Here is a 15,197-nt window from a genome sequence, read left to right on the forward strand (position 1 = left end):
CACCCCACATTGGGGGCAAGAATAACTCAAGCCCCCCACCCTTTTTGCTGCAGGAGATACCAGCTGCGGCGCATTGTGAATGTGGAGAAGCGTCAGGACCAGCTACGTGGGGGTCGCTACCTCCTGGAGCTTGAGTTGCTGGAGCAAGGCCAGCGCCTGGTGCGGCTCTCTGAGTATGTGTCTGCGCGAGGCTGGCAGGGCATCGATCCAGCCGGCGGGGAAGAGGCCGAGGCCCGGAACCTTCAGGGCCTGGTTTGGGGCCCACGCAACCGCCGGAGACGTGTTTTGAGTGTCCAGGCCCCAGAGCCCAAGCTGTGCTGGCCCCAGGGCTTCTCCTGGGATCACCGCGCCGTGGTCCACTTCATCGTGCCTGGTGAGCCTCCAGCTGAGCAGGGACCCTGCGAGAGTAATCGTGGGCACCCAGGTCTCTGCTCAGCGACTCAAATCTCACAGGAACTTGTGAAAACAGCCACTTTACAGTTGAGGGACTGAGGCTCACAAGAGAAAAGTCACTGGTCTACGTTTACGTGGCTAGTCCGCATGCAGCTGGGAACGCACTGGCCTGAGGCCGTCACTCCTGCGGTGGCACCAGGTTTCGGGGTTGGGTGACGATCCGCGAGGGTGGTGCTGGGTTTCCAGCCGGTCTGGGGAAGTACGGCAGAGGGAGCTGAATAGAACGGCGTAGCTGCTTTTTATAACGAGAGATGGGACACGTACCGGACAGGAGTGTGACAGTGGGGCAGGACAGGAGATAAAGGATGATGGTGAGATGGACCGACTACAGGGCTTCAGTGTTGGAGCACGGGGGTCACTACGAGAGAGCCGATGGCTGGTCCCAGTTGAAGGCCTTCTCTGGGCGTAGAGGCCCCGTGAGGGGCGAGCTCACCTGCGCCTTCTGTCCTTGTGCTGCACTGCCCAGAGCAGAGGTCTGATGGGACTCTGGCTCATGCAGGACCTGGGAGTGAACATGCCCTTCTTTGTGTTACCTCTGCTCCTTTCCCTCTGCTCGCCCTGCTTGGGCAGTGAAGAACCAGGCACGCTGGGTGCAGCAGTTCATCAGAGACATGGAAAAGCTGTTCCAAGTCACCGGGGACTCACACTTCAACATCATCATCACTGACTACAGCAGTGAGGACATGGATGTTGAGATGGCCCTGAAGAGGTCCAAGCTGCGGAGGTGAGGAGGTTTCCTGGCTGGAGTGCAACCTGGCCCTCTCCTTCCTGAAGCCTCAGGGCTGCTGCGTCCAGGGCAGAGCCAGGAGTCTCCAGCTTTGCTGATTCCCAGTCTCTGCCCACAATCCCATGCCAGAAGCGTATCAGCAGCATTCTGTGCCTGCTGACTCCCTTCAGGGGGCACTGCAGCCTCATCCTAATGCTCAGCCCTTCTCCCTTCCCCCGCAGCTACCAGTACATGAAGCTGAGTGGAAACTTCGAGCGCTCGGCTGGACTTCAGGCTGGCATAGACCTAGTGAAGGTAAATGCACGGGGGTGCTTGAGCGATATGACTGAGGATTGGGTAGGAGGTAGAGACACACACATGGGTGTGTGTGGGGCCCGCTCCTCAGGGAGGAAGGAGTGAGGAGACGGGCGTCCTGTCTGTTGTACTGCCAAGGCTGGAGGAAACAAACGACAGGGGAGCATTTGTCCAGGACCTTGGAGTCCACACAGAGTGGGGGAGGGGTCAGACTCACCTTCTCATTGCGAGAATTGTGCTCTGATGCCCCGTGCTGTGGAAATCTGCCCAGTACTTTGTTTGGTGGAAGTTTGTCAGTCATGCAAATGGGAAGAGCCAGGGAGAGTGGCTTGGCTTCCTAGCTCTGGTCGGAGGTGGCCAATCCTCCCACGTGTGTCCCCAGGACCCTCACAGCATCGTCTTCCTCTGTGACCTCCACATCCACTTCCCCGCTGGAGTCGTCGATACCATCCGGAAGCACTGCGTGGAGGGCAAGATGGCCTTCGCCCCCATGGTGATGCGGCTGCATTGCGGGGCCACCCCCCAGTGGCCTGAGGGTGAGCCGTGCCCTGAGCTGGGGAGGGAAGGAAAGCCCTCTCCGACCTTGGTTCTTAGCCCCAGAGCTGGAAACAGTTCCGGCACAGCAGGGTCACCCTCCGCTCCTCTGCTCACCTGGACAGTCCAGAGAAGCGGCCCAGGGGCTGTGCTGACAGCACAGCCGCAGCTGCAGCAGCGGCGATGAACGTTGCCCGCCCCATCTCCCCCTTCATTCTTGCATCGCACAGTTATCACGCATTTACTGTGTGCCAGACTCTGTGCTCTGTGAGGATGCAAAGAGTGGAAAGACAGGGCCCCAGTCCCTGAGAGCCAAGGAGCGCGGCGCTTGGCTGTGCCCTAGTAGCTACGGTCTCGAGATCCTACTGCAGGGCTATCCGTAGCCTTGGTCACTGCTTGGTAGGACTCCTGCTTTCACTGGACCCTGGACCTTAGCTCAAGGGGCTACCCCTCAAAATAGGCAAGGGACTTGCCCAGATGAGACAGTTTTCAGCTACAGGCACCCCATCACCCGTCTTTCAGAAAAGACTCTAAGGTTGTCACCTGGAGGACATCTTTGTTACTTTCTCCTGGCCCTGGCTCACCTCACCTGGAGCTTCTTGTCCACAGGCTACTGGGAGGTGAATGGATTTGGGCTGCTTGGCATCTACAAGTCAGACCTGGCCAGGATCGGGGGCATGAACACCAAGGAGTTCCGAGACCGCTGGGGTGGGGAAGACTGGGAGCTGCTGGACAGGTGACTGGGGAAGGGGGGCATCTGAGGGGTGTGCTGGAATTCTGTCCATCGGGCACTCCGGTGAGGGGGAGGCACGGGGCGAGAGCATCCGGGACCCAGGCTGCTGGTTCCCCTAAAGCAGGCGAAGGCACTGAACTCAGAGGAAGCTCTGCCACTTACTGCCCCTGCTGAGACTCCGTTTCTCTCCCTGTTAAAAGAGGAAGATGCTGCCTCTGTCTCTGTCACTGGGCTGGTGTGGAAAGTGCTTGGTAAACTGTCAGGGGAAAAGTAAAATAGATCAGTACAGATGTAAGTGATAATGTTCTGATCAGCAGACAAGTCGCAGTGGGAGCACATGGCTTCCTCCTCCAGGGTGAAGGTGCCTGCGGGAGGGGGCTGAAGTTGTGGCATGGGTAAGAGAGACAGGCCAACGGGTCGGGACAGACTTTGGGGCCAGCAAGGGAGGTCGTGTGGAGCATTAAAGAGCAACAAGCCACCTGGGAGGTTCTGGGTCCCCGGCAGCCTGGGGAGAAGGGAGTTTCAGGGAAGAGGAGAAGGACAGGGCAGGGAGCTGGCTGGGCTGGGACCCCAGGTTGTAGGGGGTTGTAGAACTCGAGGGTGGTGAGGACGTGGAGGCTGTGTTAGTATGAGATTCCTCTTTCAAGAAATTTGCCGCCAAGAGGAGAGAGAAAGAGGATGGTACTTTGAGAGTTGAGCCTGAGGGGCAGGGGTAAAGGAGAGAGGGCCGGGGGAATCCAAGAAAGAAAGGGTAGAATCATTGGAACTGTGTCCAGGGGAAGTGGACAGGGCAAGGTCAGGGGCGGCAGGACAGTGGGGACCTTGACAAGGGAGAGAGACACTTCTTTCTGAGAGACGCAGCCGCCCATCACTGCACCTCTGTGCCGGTGGGTGGTTCACACCCACTCCCTCGTTTGTTCCTCCCCAAACCTCCAAATGAGAAAAGTGAGTCTTGAGAAGTTAATAACTTGCCCCAAATCTCACAGCTAGTAAGTATCAGAGGCTTAAAAACTGGATATGTTTATATTTTCTCCTTAGAGGGAAGAAAGGAAAGGAAAATGATGATACTAAGAGAATTGAAGGTGCAAAAGAGGGAGGTTGAGGGAGCTTATATGAGATTAGCCAGATCCAAGTAGATTCCCAAAGTGGACAGAAGCTGGGCCCAGTGTCACCTCCGCCCGTGGTCTTCCTGCCGGGCTGGGAAGAGGCAGCCTCTGGTTCAGTTCTCAACCTTCCTGCCTCTACGAGGGCCAGGGAGAAGGAAACTGCTTCAAATTCCAGTAACTTCCACCCTGCCTAAAGTACAGGCCTCTCTAGTATTTTACTTTATTATTATTATTTTTTAATCTAAGTGGGCTGTGCATGTGGAAAAGGAACAGAGAAGGGCTAGGGACAAGGTCTGCTTCAGCCCTCTGCCCCTGTGACACACTGTGATGTGTCCCCTGCTGGCTGAGTGCCAGGAACCGTGCTGCGCGCCCCTGCCTACCATCTGGTCGTCACCCCACCCTCCAGTGGGTGCGCACCGTTAGTACCCTCTTCCTAGAGGTTAGCAGACTGAGGCTCTGGGAGACGACAAACATAACCTACACGGTGTGGAGCTGGGGCTCAGGCCCAGGCTGTCTGGCTCCGAAGCCCACACTCTGCACTGCACCTTGCTCCCCTGCCCTGTGGGGGTGAGCAGGAAGACAGGAGCAGGGCTGTTAAGCCCAGTTGCCTCCCATGCTTCTGCGGCTCATCCTGCCCCTCCCCCACTCAGGATCCTCCAAGCAGGCCTGGAAGTGGAACGTCTCTCCCTCAGGAATTTCTTCCATCACTTCCATTCCAAGCGAGGCATGTGGAATCGCCGCCAGATGAAGATGCCGTAATCCTGAGCAGTGGCCCGCTGGACCAACAACTTCCTGCCCTTGACTTGCAGCTGCTCCCTCAGCAGCCTGCTGACTGCTGGGGGGAGTGAGGAGGGAGCAGAAGCCATTGCTGGGCCCAGAGAGGCCTCAGCACTAACACCCCCACTCCACAGGAGCTGTCCCCTCACACGGAACAGCTGCTAAGGCCCCCCTCCATCCTCTGGGCCTCCAGAGGAAGGATTTGGGGAAGGGGGGCCAGGAGGAAGCTCCCTCAGTCACAGGTGGAACAGCTCCTGGGTGGGCTGTGCAGTTAGGTCCGGAAGGGGCCTGCCTGAGTGACACCCGCCTGGATCCTCGAGGTGCGTGCCAGCCTCCCCCTGGTGCTCCTCCACAGCCGGAGCAGTGACCAGGAACGGGAAGCTCTTCGGTTGGACATTTTTCATTGGTTTTTATTTTTAAATCAGAAAAGAAAAACTGTAAATGTCCAGGCCCAGCATGGACTGCGAGAGGGGAGTGGAGTGGTGCCTTTTGGGAGCATCCCCACTTGCATACCTCAGACGAACTCCTGTGTAGAGCTGTGTCCCTCGGCCCTGGGCCCAGAGCTGATTTATAACCAGAGGAGCTGGCCCCGCGAGGAGCACTTCCTCCGCTCCACCACAGGCTCATGCCTTCCAGGGACACGCGCATCTCTCCCAGGTAGCCACCAAACAGCTGGCTACCAACCAGGGCATTAAGCTTACCCTCTGTGCAGTGCTTGCTTCAGACCCATCAGAGGCACAGCACTGGCATCGTCCTCCTGGTGCCACAGAGGGTTGGGAGATGAAGCGGTGGGCAGTGGGCTCGTCCTCATGTTTGGCACCTAGGCCAAGCAGGACAGGCAAGGTGGAGGAGGCCGAGAGGAAGAGGATGTGGGTGTGAGAAAGTAAACCATGATTAGACGGAGAGGAGCAGCAGGGTCCAGCAGGAAGGGATGAAAAGGGAACTGGAAAGCTTGAGTCCACTGAGCACAGCTCCCCCGGACTTGCCCTCCTGTAGGGAGTGCCCCAGCCGTGGCCTTGAGTGGAAGAAGAGGAAGGGGTGGGTGAACCCGAACCATAAAAACCGGGACCAGGGTAGGAAGCGGCAGGGTGACAAGTCTGGGGACCTCTGGGGAGGTGGGGACATCGTTCTGACATCTCCTCCCCAAGTGGAAGGGAGCAGGGGCCAGGAGGAGCTGAAAAGTGAAGCTAGTTCAGGGAAAATAGCCCTTGGTCTTTGTAGTCTAGGCCACCCTTTCCGTCACCTGATGATCACACACTTATCTTGCACTAATGATCCCCAGGTGCCTTTGCACCTGGGCATTTTTCTACTGCTGCTGCTGCCTCTGCTGCTGCTGCTGAATTCACCAGTGGTGCATTGGACACTGGATCCTAGACTCCAGTGGCTGTTTAGGGAGGCGAACACAGGGCCGCCTGCTGTGAGGAAGGGAGGTCAGTCGGCAGCGGGCCCAGGCTCCACGCTGTGACAGTCTGAGGCACAGCGTTTGGAGAGCCCACCTGACGGGTTCTGTAGTCACCCAGAGCATGAACTTGGCATGGGGGAGAATGAGTCTACTGAGAACTCCCGAGCTCGAAGAGAATCTTTGCCTCTGTCATAAGAAATCAGGAAGGACAAGAACTTCTCAGTGACTCAGTGGCTTATGGATGCCCATACCTGCCCCCAGGGCTGTGGCTCTTTAGGGTCCCTGCTCCAGCTTACTGACTGCCTTTGGTGAAGGTCTGTGGGGAGCAGGCTAGAGCTGCAGTTGGCCAGCTGGGGTGCTAGGTTTTTTTCTGGGGCCACTCTTCATCGTTGGGTCTTCCCAGGGAGACCTGAGCCCGCCCAGACAGCCCTCCTGCTTCACGTCTCCAGACAAGAGGAGCCAGCCCAGCCTCCCCGCCCTGCCCACCACCCCCTCTGCCCCTGGCCAGTGCCTTGTGTGTGATGTTTGTTACCTCCACACCATCTGCCTTAAGGGGGAGGACCTGGCGAGGGCTCCTACCCTGTAGGGAAATGTCTGGGGTGGGGGAGGGACTGGGACGCTGGGAGGGAAAGCGTTAAATACAGCATCTTCGTAGAAAACAGAATGGCTCTTGTTTTCCTGTCACCCATCATGGTGGTAGAGGGTTGGGCTGAGGGGCCCAGCGTTCATGTCTTTGTCTTTTGACCATCAGGCCTCTGTGAAGCACGTGCCAAGGACCCTTCCACAACACCCTCCACCCTTTCCCATTAGCTGGTGTCAGCCGTGTGGCAGACAGCCCCCTCCGTGCTGTTCCTGCAGGAGGACCTCAGAGTCTGAGCCTTACACCGGGCGTTTTCTGTCTGGCAGATCAGTGGAGATGGGTGGTTTCAGTGGAGCGAGGATGGTGAACACCCTGGGTGAACACGGCTAGAAATGGGGCCAAAAATGGTTTCGGTGGACAGTGGAGAGGAGCTGAGGTGTGGCTTATTCTAAAAAAGCAGACGACCCAAAACTCCTTTCTGCTTGAGCTGAGAACGTCCTGTTGATGCTTGACTGGTGCAGATTGACGTCCCTGGTTATATTTGGTATAGGCATACATCAAAATTTATTTCTATTGCTTAAACACGTGCCCCCAAAAAGGCACTAGTATGAAAACTAGAATAGATTTACAGTGGGTCTCGAAAAGGAGTGTGCGTACATGCGTTGTTCTAAAATTCACTAATCTGCCGTTGACGTAGCAGACAGTGATTAGTCCAAGGTGTGCGGCGCATTGGAAGTTGACTCGGAGCACAACTCAGAGGAGAGCGGGTGACTAAAAGCTTTCTCTCCATCCAGGCTTGGAGTCTCCTCCTTCAGACCCTTCCAAGGACACAGATGGAGACGGCAGCTCAGATGCAACTACAGACATAAAAAATGACTTCAGTAGAGTTGCAGAAACTTTTATAGATAGAAATTATCCCATCTTACCTGGGAATGGATGGGACAAAGGGAAGGAATGGAGTAGTCAGAACCGGAGTCCCAAAGCTGGTGGGACTGGGCCCTAGGCAGACTGCCTCAGGGGCAGGCGCTACGGGAGGGAGGGTTGGCACTGCCCCAGTCTGAGCTCAAGGCTCTAGACCAAGATGCAATTCACTTAGACCAGTATAACAGCCCCCTCTTCATTCAGGTGCTGTGGGTAGGAAGCAAGCATCAACACTGCCTTTTCAGGCACTCCTGGGAGCTGCAGGAAGTGCCCATCAGCCTGGCAGATCAGGGAGGAAGCGGTGGAAGCAGCTCCAGGCCCAGTACCTGTGGGGGACACAGAGAAGAGGCAGTGAGGGCAGTGTTCTCAGACTCCATCGAGCCCTTGATTATTCCCTTGGCAGCCTTCAAGACGCACATGCTGACTCAGTATGTCTGGAGTGGGCCTGCGAGTCTGCATTTCCAGCAAATTCCCAAGGGCTTTTGCTGCTGTTGGTTCATGGACCACAAAAAGAAATCTCAACTCTCCATCTTGCCTCTTACTGGAGGGGCAGAGCCAACCACTAACCACACTGCCTCCCACCCCTCTCAGGCTGTGGAAACACCTGGTCCTATAACCTGAAGAAGAAGCACTGTTAACAGTGCAGAGGGCCTTTCCAAGTCCCCATCCAGCTCTTCTCCAAGACTCCCTCCTTGCCCCAGATCTGCCTTATCCTTTTGCTTGGCGAGTATTTCTCTCTTACCCCAAACCCTCAGAGGTGGGAAAAAGCCTTTGGGCCCGAGGGCCTCCCGTCATTCCCCACCTGGGTCCCAGCTGAGTTCAGAGAGGGTCCCTTGAGCTCCTGGCAGCCAGGAACCCTGTCTTATGTGCCCCGAAGGCTGTAATGAAGATGTTGATGACAACAGTGATGAAGACCAAGATGGTGGCAGCATTGTTGAGCTGGTTTAGTCGCCACTGCTTTTCTACCTCATTGAGGTTCAGCCGTGCTATGGAGAAGTGGGGGTGAGAGGTAAAAGTCAGGGTGGGGGCCACAGCCTGGAGCTTCCCTCACAACACCCACTGGAGTTCAGAAAAAGTCCAGCAGCTCCAAGATCCATGTGACAGAAATCTAGGGAGGTGGTGTTGCTGCACTCGATGGCTCTTCCCTCACTGACCAGTGTGAGGGTGACCACGTGGTGCTTCACAGAGGTGGGGTTTGGGAAGCTACAGTGGGTCTTCTGAGAGTGGGGATGGAACTCACACAGAGGGCAGTGTGGCACTCAGCTACGAGTTAGTGGGGACTGTCGTTCGGCCACCATAGGGAACACCAAGAGGTAGAGCAGGGTGCTTGTCATCACTGTGCAGGTGGTACTTGGGCATTTGTAGGTGCAGAGGGCTAACACCAGGTTAGTGCATGGCTGGGAGACACCAGGGGCTCATCTTCCCACTAGGGGGCATGCCCTAAGGCCAACTCCAGGCCTGGGCTCACCAATGACCACCAGGAGGATTCCAATGATGACCTGCAGGAGCAGAGAGATGCTGATGAGGGTGATGAGGGTAACATAGTATTGAGAGGATGGCCCCTGCTCCAGCACCGTCTTCAGCCGCATGGCATTGGACATGAAGAGAGCCACATCCAGCATGCTCTCTGCCATGCTCTTCTTGGTGGCATAATGGTTCAGGTTGATGGGCTGGCTTCTGCTGGGGTCAGGGTTCCCAGGCTGTAAGGGAGAAAGCACAGGCTTACCTGGGAGGCTCAAGAGGGAAGCAGTTGAGGAACTGGAAAGAAGAGTGAGGTTTTAAAGCTCTCCTCCAACTGGCCAGGAGCAGGTAACACCACCCTCAGTTTTATGGCCTGAAAGGAACTCTGGAATAATGTCATGTAATATATATTTTACAGAGGGTAGGGTCGCCCTTCCCTCGCACCTTCACACATCCAGCTGAAGAATGCTGGGAGGAGCCTCAGCCGCTTGTAAAATGTACGTTACTCACTTTCTGCCGTTTTGCAGGGGCCAGGCATGGCCTAGGGCCACTGTTTTCTTCTGAGAGGAAAGCCTTTCAGAAGACAACAGCGGGAGTCTTGGGTGGAATAAGAAAGGCACCTCTCTCCCAGAACGATGCCCCTGGAAGCAGGACACAGCTTAGTGAATGGGAATGGATCACGAGCTGAGGAAACAGCCCCTCCTCAGCCCCTCAGACCTGGGCTGCATGCAGCCCAGCTTACACTCGCCTGTGGTCAAACACAGGCCCAGGTATGGACACACGTCTAGATGCATGTGTGTGTGTGTGTGTGTGTGTGTGTGTGTGTGTGTCAAAATCTCTGAATTTGTTTTTTATTTTCTGGCTAGGATTTATTGGCATAATTTACATTTGCTTTGATTTGATTTTGAAATGTAAAACAGAGCTCTTATCTTCAAGAAGTCACTAACTCCAGAAGAGGGAGTCACAATGCAGGGCATGTGGGTTGGACCTCGGGGTGAGCCAAGTTCAGACTGGGCACTGCAGGCAATGTGCAGCCACTCAAGAGAACTTGGGTACACTTTTGGGACATTAATGCAGAAGTGCTGCTTGGGATGATTGGCCAGGGAGGGCCCAGAGGCAGGAGCTCTGTTGAAAGCTATGGCGTTGACTCAGGGTCAGGGTGATAGGGAACTGAACCAGAGTACGGGAAGGGAGAGAAAGGAAGGACCTCGGGAGAAGTTACAGCCTGCGGTAGGGAAGCTACCCGAGCAGGTGCCCGCAACAGGGTGTCTGTCGGGTGGGTGGATAGGTGCGTCTCAGAGGGTCCTGGATGCTCCTCGATGCCGGGCTTGTTCAGCACCAGCTGGCCAGGGTGCCAAGGCCACTAGCCCACAAAGACCCCAAGGCTACAGCCTGTGCCCCTTGCCCATTTGGCAATGGTTTGTCCTGGGTTCCAAGGACATACTAAGTGACAGTTCATGGGGCGGCCCCAAGTCTCTTCAGAATTCGAAGTGCTTCTGCCTGGAAGCCAGGCTTCCCCAGCCGGCCGTGCCCACTCCTCTCCCTGCTCTACCCTCCAATTCGCCCTTCAAGATTTGCTCTTTTCCTGCCAAACCCAGCTCTCAGTTCAAAATCACAGAAATTGTGAAATTGCTATGAAAGCTTCAAGGAACAACCCTGGCTGGCGTAGCTCAGTGGATTGAGCGCGGGCTGGGAATCAAAGTGTCCCAGGTTCGATTCCCAGCCAGGGTAAATTCCTGGGTTGCAGGCCATGACCCCCAGCAATCGTACATTGATGTTTCTCTCTCTCTCTCTCTCCCCCCCTCCCTTCCCTCTCTCTCTCTAAAAAGCTTCAAGGAACAAAATCCCTTTTCTGAAAATCTGTATGTTAACAGTGGACATAACCTTAAACCCAAATAGTGTGTGAGGTAGTAGGTACTTGGGGGACACAGAGATGTCCCCAAGCCTCAACAAAAATACTGCTATTTGTAAGTTTTATTAGAACTTATAGAATTCTGTTGTTAAATTGATCTTAGAGCCTCATCCTTCCCTCTCTAATTTAGGGACTGCTTTCACTTTCATTTGTACCAGCTAAAGATTGCTTCACAACTGAGGATGCTTTTTCAGAGTCGATAACTTGGTGGGAGGCTCCGCAAGGCGCCCCTCACTCCCATTACCCCGCCCCCACCACCGCCCAGTCTCCTGAAGGCACCAGTTCTCCAGAATGTCCACATGGTGGCGCATGGCATCCAAAGAAGTGACAGGCACCAGGGCTGCCCTGGACTGGCAGGATGTTTCTCCCCTGAAGAATTCCTGGACACGTCAGACTTGGTGTGAAACCTGGACCCCTTGGAGGTCCAGGACAGGCAGCCTGGTTCACAAGTCTGGAAAGGCCAACCTAAATGGAAGGTCTCAGCAAGGATAAACCAGTGCTGAGATTGGGCCAGGACCGAGTGGGCAATCAGCACAAACTGCCACAAGTGAGATTGTGGTTAGAAGGGACCTGACTGTGAAACCCTGGAAGAAGTTGCTTTGAAAGGGAGGGAAAGTTTTCTTAATCCTTCTAGGCCAGTTTAGGTGCAGCCCTGCCCTGAGGCAAAGGGCTTGCTGAAATGACCTGAGGGTCCTCCCTTGTAGCCCGAGGACTTGACAGGATCAACCCCCAAATCCCGTAGGGTGTCACCCTTACCCCACTACCCAGAGATGAGGAGCAACCCAACAAGAGGACGGTGGAGGTGGCAGGTTGGGTGATGGGCAGGGTGGCCTTCTCTGCTGCTTCTAGGAGCTGGCCCTTTAAGGCTGGGCCCAGATGGCTGGGAACAAAGACCCGGGAATGTGGGCTGGGCCGGCCTGTGGAGCCACCCAGTGTGACTCACTAGTATTTCACCGGACTGGGAATCTCTGCCTTGCCTGCTTCCTCCCATGGCCCCAGTCCCCTCCCAGGGCTGAGGGGCAGCTCTGGAGGTGCCTGAGGCCTGCCTGAATCAGCCTGCAGGGCCACTCTGCCAGACCTTATGGGGTCTCCCCTGCCTTCAAACCCACCTACCCTGCCCTAGTTCCTGGTCCTTTTCCTCTGGTTCCTCAGAGTAGGGGCTGTTAGGGAGGAGGACTCCCGGCTTCTGGGCCCAGCTCTGCCTCTGGGCTTTGTACTTTGGGTCTCAGTTTCCACATATACAGAATAGGAGAATCTCATCTCTGGATGGTTGGGGGCTATAGAGAGACTGAAGGAGACTTTGTTCCTCCCCAGAAGGGAAGACAGCTCTTCCCCTGTTTTTCCTAGTCTGAGGTCTGTCTCTCAATGATCCTCTCTGTCTCTCAGGCATTCCACTGGCCCTTCCTCCCGCCCCCCCACCCACACTTTTACTGCAGGACAGCTGGAGGCAGTGCCAAAGGCTCCAAAGTCCTGATTGCAGACACTCCTGCGAAAGCCAGCCTCTTCAAATCCTGACAATCAATGAATGAATCACACCTGAACAACAGGGGGAATTTTTGGATGACCTGAGGTTGGAGCAAGGGCTGGTGTGGGGTAGATGGGAGAAGATCCAGAGTTTCCTCCTGGAGCACACGAAGGTTCTGGGCAACACAAGTCTTGGGTCTGGTGATTGTGGGGGTTTGGGGGGGGTGGTGATGCCGGGTTAGGGAAATGACAGACACCCTGCAGCAGTTTCCCAGTTTGACTCTCAGGCACTTGCCATCACCACCATTTCCCTCCCTCTTTCTCACTCTTGGGTTCCAGCTCAGACTTCCCTGGGGAAGGTGCTCCCACCAAGTCCCAGCTCCGCAGGCTGGTGTGGATTCCAGCTCTCAAAGTCAAGGATTGCTCCCTTGTTCTGCCAGACAGTTCTTTATCCCTTAATCCTTGTTGGCCTATGCTATCTTTGTTTCTTTACAAAACTTGTTGGATAGGAAAGGAATGCCTCTTTTGACAAAGTAAACATATTTTTACATTGTTTATTGACATTATGGTCAATGGAGACCACAAGTTCCAAGATATCATTTTGCGTTTCTTGGAAACAAGATTTTAAAGGGCCCTGGAAACCACTGCTTGGAGTGTTTAGACCCTGGAGCCGTGGCCACAGTGAGTGAGTGCCCTGTGGGGAAGGAGCCTCAGGGAGGCAGGGGCCTGTCGCAGCACAGAAGGCACCCTGGACCCCAGTTTGAATCCTCGTCCTGCTACAGGCAAGATGCAGGAGCAAGCCTGGTCCCATCACTGCACTCCTTTTCTTATCCGGAAGTCAGGTGGGGTTGGAATAAATGATTCCTTGGGTCTCTTCTAACAAAGAGCGCTGTAGGGGAGGGAAGCTCCCTGTTTTCAGTGGAGAATTATCAGGGGCCAAGAATATTTCCCTGAGAGGCAAAGGTCAGACAGCTGTAGAGCCAGGCCCAAGGGCAGGTCTAGTGAGTCACTTTGTCCTGGGCATCGGTAACCCTCCGATGAGTCATTCTTGTCAGCCCTGAGAAAAGCCACATGGCAGCCACCTTTTGTATCACTTCAAACTCAGGACTATAGACACAATAAGCTCAGAGGTGCAGTGGCCTGTAGCCCCTTCTGTTGGTCTCAACATGACTGACCATCCAGAAAAGCCAGGTCTCACCTGAAAAGGAGATGGCAACAATCCAGGCCTTTGGGAGGCTGGTTTCCCATAAAAAGGATGGGCAGATCCCTGCCTAGGTAGAGTATGATGCCAAGTCGCCTTTAATTAGGTGCCTGAGATCCCTAATCCTGTGTCAGAATGAATTTTGAGAGGGTACCTGGGTCTGTCGTGCTGTGTGCACGGACAAGAGGTTCTTGATACACTGGGAATGAAAGTAGTTCCCACTTACAGAGTTCGGTCCCTGTCCCTGGCATGGGGTCAAACTCGGGACATGCGCCATCTTATCCAGCCCTCAACAGCCCTGTGAAATTAGTGAGGACGCAACTATCACAGTTGCAAAAACAGAGGCTCAGAGAGCCTGAGTAACTGGCCCAAGTTCACACAGCACAGTTCTTATCCCCGTGTTCTGTGGGCCGGAGCCTGTGATTTTAACCCCTGCTCTGCTGTCACCCAGAAATTGAAGACGTACTCCCTGGCTCCAAGGAGTTTAGGATTTAAAGATGAAAGGAGACAGTTAAATAGTCCCATAAGGGTACATATATACACTTGCTAAGAGGAGGTATAGCACCTTTACCTGAGGGGCATTTGCATTAGGCTTTCCTGAATTTACAGGGGGTGGGAAGGGCCATGTCCTTGAGCCCCTCCACTGTGTGGCAGAAAGGGCACCATTACCCAGTCAGAAGGCTTGGGTTCAAACTGCTGGGAGGTAACTTGGGAGAACAGTTGAGACAAGAGAGAATTTTATCTGTACCTTTTGAACTTTGAACTGTGTGAATATTTGAACTATGCAAAAAGAATATAAATTTAAAACAAAAACAAATATGCAACCCCAAAAGGCCAATGGTTAAAATAAATAGGTTAAAATAAAGCAGAAGCTATAACTTCATCTTACCCAGGCCTTTGCTTTCCTCTCTGTGAAAGGGAAATCACGCCTGCCCTGTTTCGCCCAGAGTGCTGGCAGAGAGATCAGTGAGATGATGTGGGTGAATGTGCTTTGAAAACTGAAGTATTAAAACAAATATGAGATGAGAGAAAATCTCTTCTACTTAGTGTCATATTCCCACCTGTGGGCCTAGGGGCATTTTAAACCCTCTGTTCTGATTCAGGGCCTGTCCCAGCCCAGATTTTGAAGGCACCTTTTGTCTTCTCAGCTGCCCCTTCTCAGCTGCCCTGTGGGTTTTGAAATGCCTCTCCTCTACCCGTCAGACACCCTTCTCTTCTTGCTCCCGATGAGTCTTGTCTTCAAGCTGCACCAGACTTACATCTCAGAGTAAATCCTCAAACAAGCCCATCGACCCTGGGTCTCCATGCTCCCTGCTGTGACTGGGCAGTGTGGATGCTCCCAACTGGCCTCTACCCCCTCTCTGGACTGGTACTTGCTCCTCCTCCCGTGGGGGATGGGGCAGAGAGCTAACCCTCCTCTGGGCTTTGCCTCTGCCAGGCTCTCTGATGCTCAGCGGTACTGGGCCACACCAGATTACTCACTGTTCCCTGCACACACCCCACCCTTTGCTCCAGGACTTAAGGCCTCTCTTCCCCATGCTACCCCACTTCCAAAGAAGCCTCCCCTTCCTTCTCGACCCCGTTCACCATACATTCCATGCAGGCCCTGTGCAAAGGCTGTCCTGCTTCATG

General features: G+C 54.6%; 2 protein-coding genes across 5 annotated transcripts in view; one reads left to right on the forward strand and one right to left on the reverse strand.

The window, feature by feature from the left end:
- Positions 1-6,675, forward strand: part of B4GALNT3 (beta-1,4-N-acetyl-galactosaminyltransferase 3) — a 101,003-nt gene extending 94,328 nt beyond the window's left edge. For all 3 annotated transcript variants that reach the window (XM_045830647.1, XM_045830648.1, XM_045830649.1), the window contains 6 exons: positions 54-373; positions 1,024-1,177; positions 1,402-1,474; positions 1,857-2,010; positions 2,618-2,744; positions 4,498-6,675. In XM_045830647.1, coding sequence (XP_045686603.1) covers positions 54-373; positions 1,024-1,177; positions 1,402-1,474; positions 1,857-2,010; positions 2,618-2,744; positions 4,498-4,606 — 937 coding nt within the window. In that variant the 3' untranslated portion in view covers positions 4,607-6,675. The remainder of the gene's footprint in view (positions 1-53; positions 374-1,023; positions 1,178-1,401; positions 1,475-1,856; positions 2,011-2,617; positions 2,745-4,497) is intronic.
- A 710-nt stretch (positions 6,676-7,385) lies between these two features.
- NINJ2 (ninjurin 2) overlaps positions 7,386-15,197 on the reverse strand; it is a 96,045-nt gene continuing 88,233 nt past the window's right edge. The window contains exons 1-4 of one of the 2 annotated variants that reach the window (XM_045830620.1): positions 11,665-11,945; positions 8,996-9,227; positions 8,330-8,513; positions 7,386-7,853 (exon numbers count right to left, since the gene is read on the reverse strand). In XM_045830620.1, the coding sequence (XP_045686576.1) occupies positions 8,347-8,513; positions 8,996-9,161 (333 nt within the window). In that variant the 5' untranslated portion in view covers positions 9,162-9,227; positions 11,665-11,945 and the 3' untranslated portion in view covers positions 7,386-7,853; positions 8,330-8,346. Of the gene's footprint in view, positions 7,854-8,329; positions 8,514-8,995; positions 9,228-11,664; positions 11,946-15,197 lie in introns of those variants that run through there. The other variant, XM_045830618.1, reaches the window with a different exon arrangement.

The sequence above is a fragment of the Phyllostomus hastatus genome, unplaced genomic scaffold (genome assembly GCF_019186645.2).
Source record: "Phyllostomus hastatus isolate PE091 unplaced genomic scaffold, TTU_PhHast_1.1 phas_contig_152, whole genome shotgun sequence".
Classification (NCBI taxonomy): Eukaryota; Metazoa; Chordata; class Mammalia; order Chiroptera; family Phyllostomidae; genus Phyllostomus; species Phyllostomus hastatus.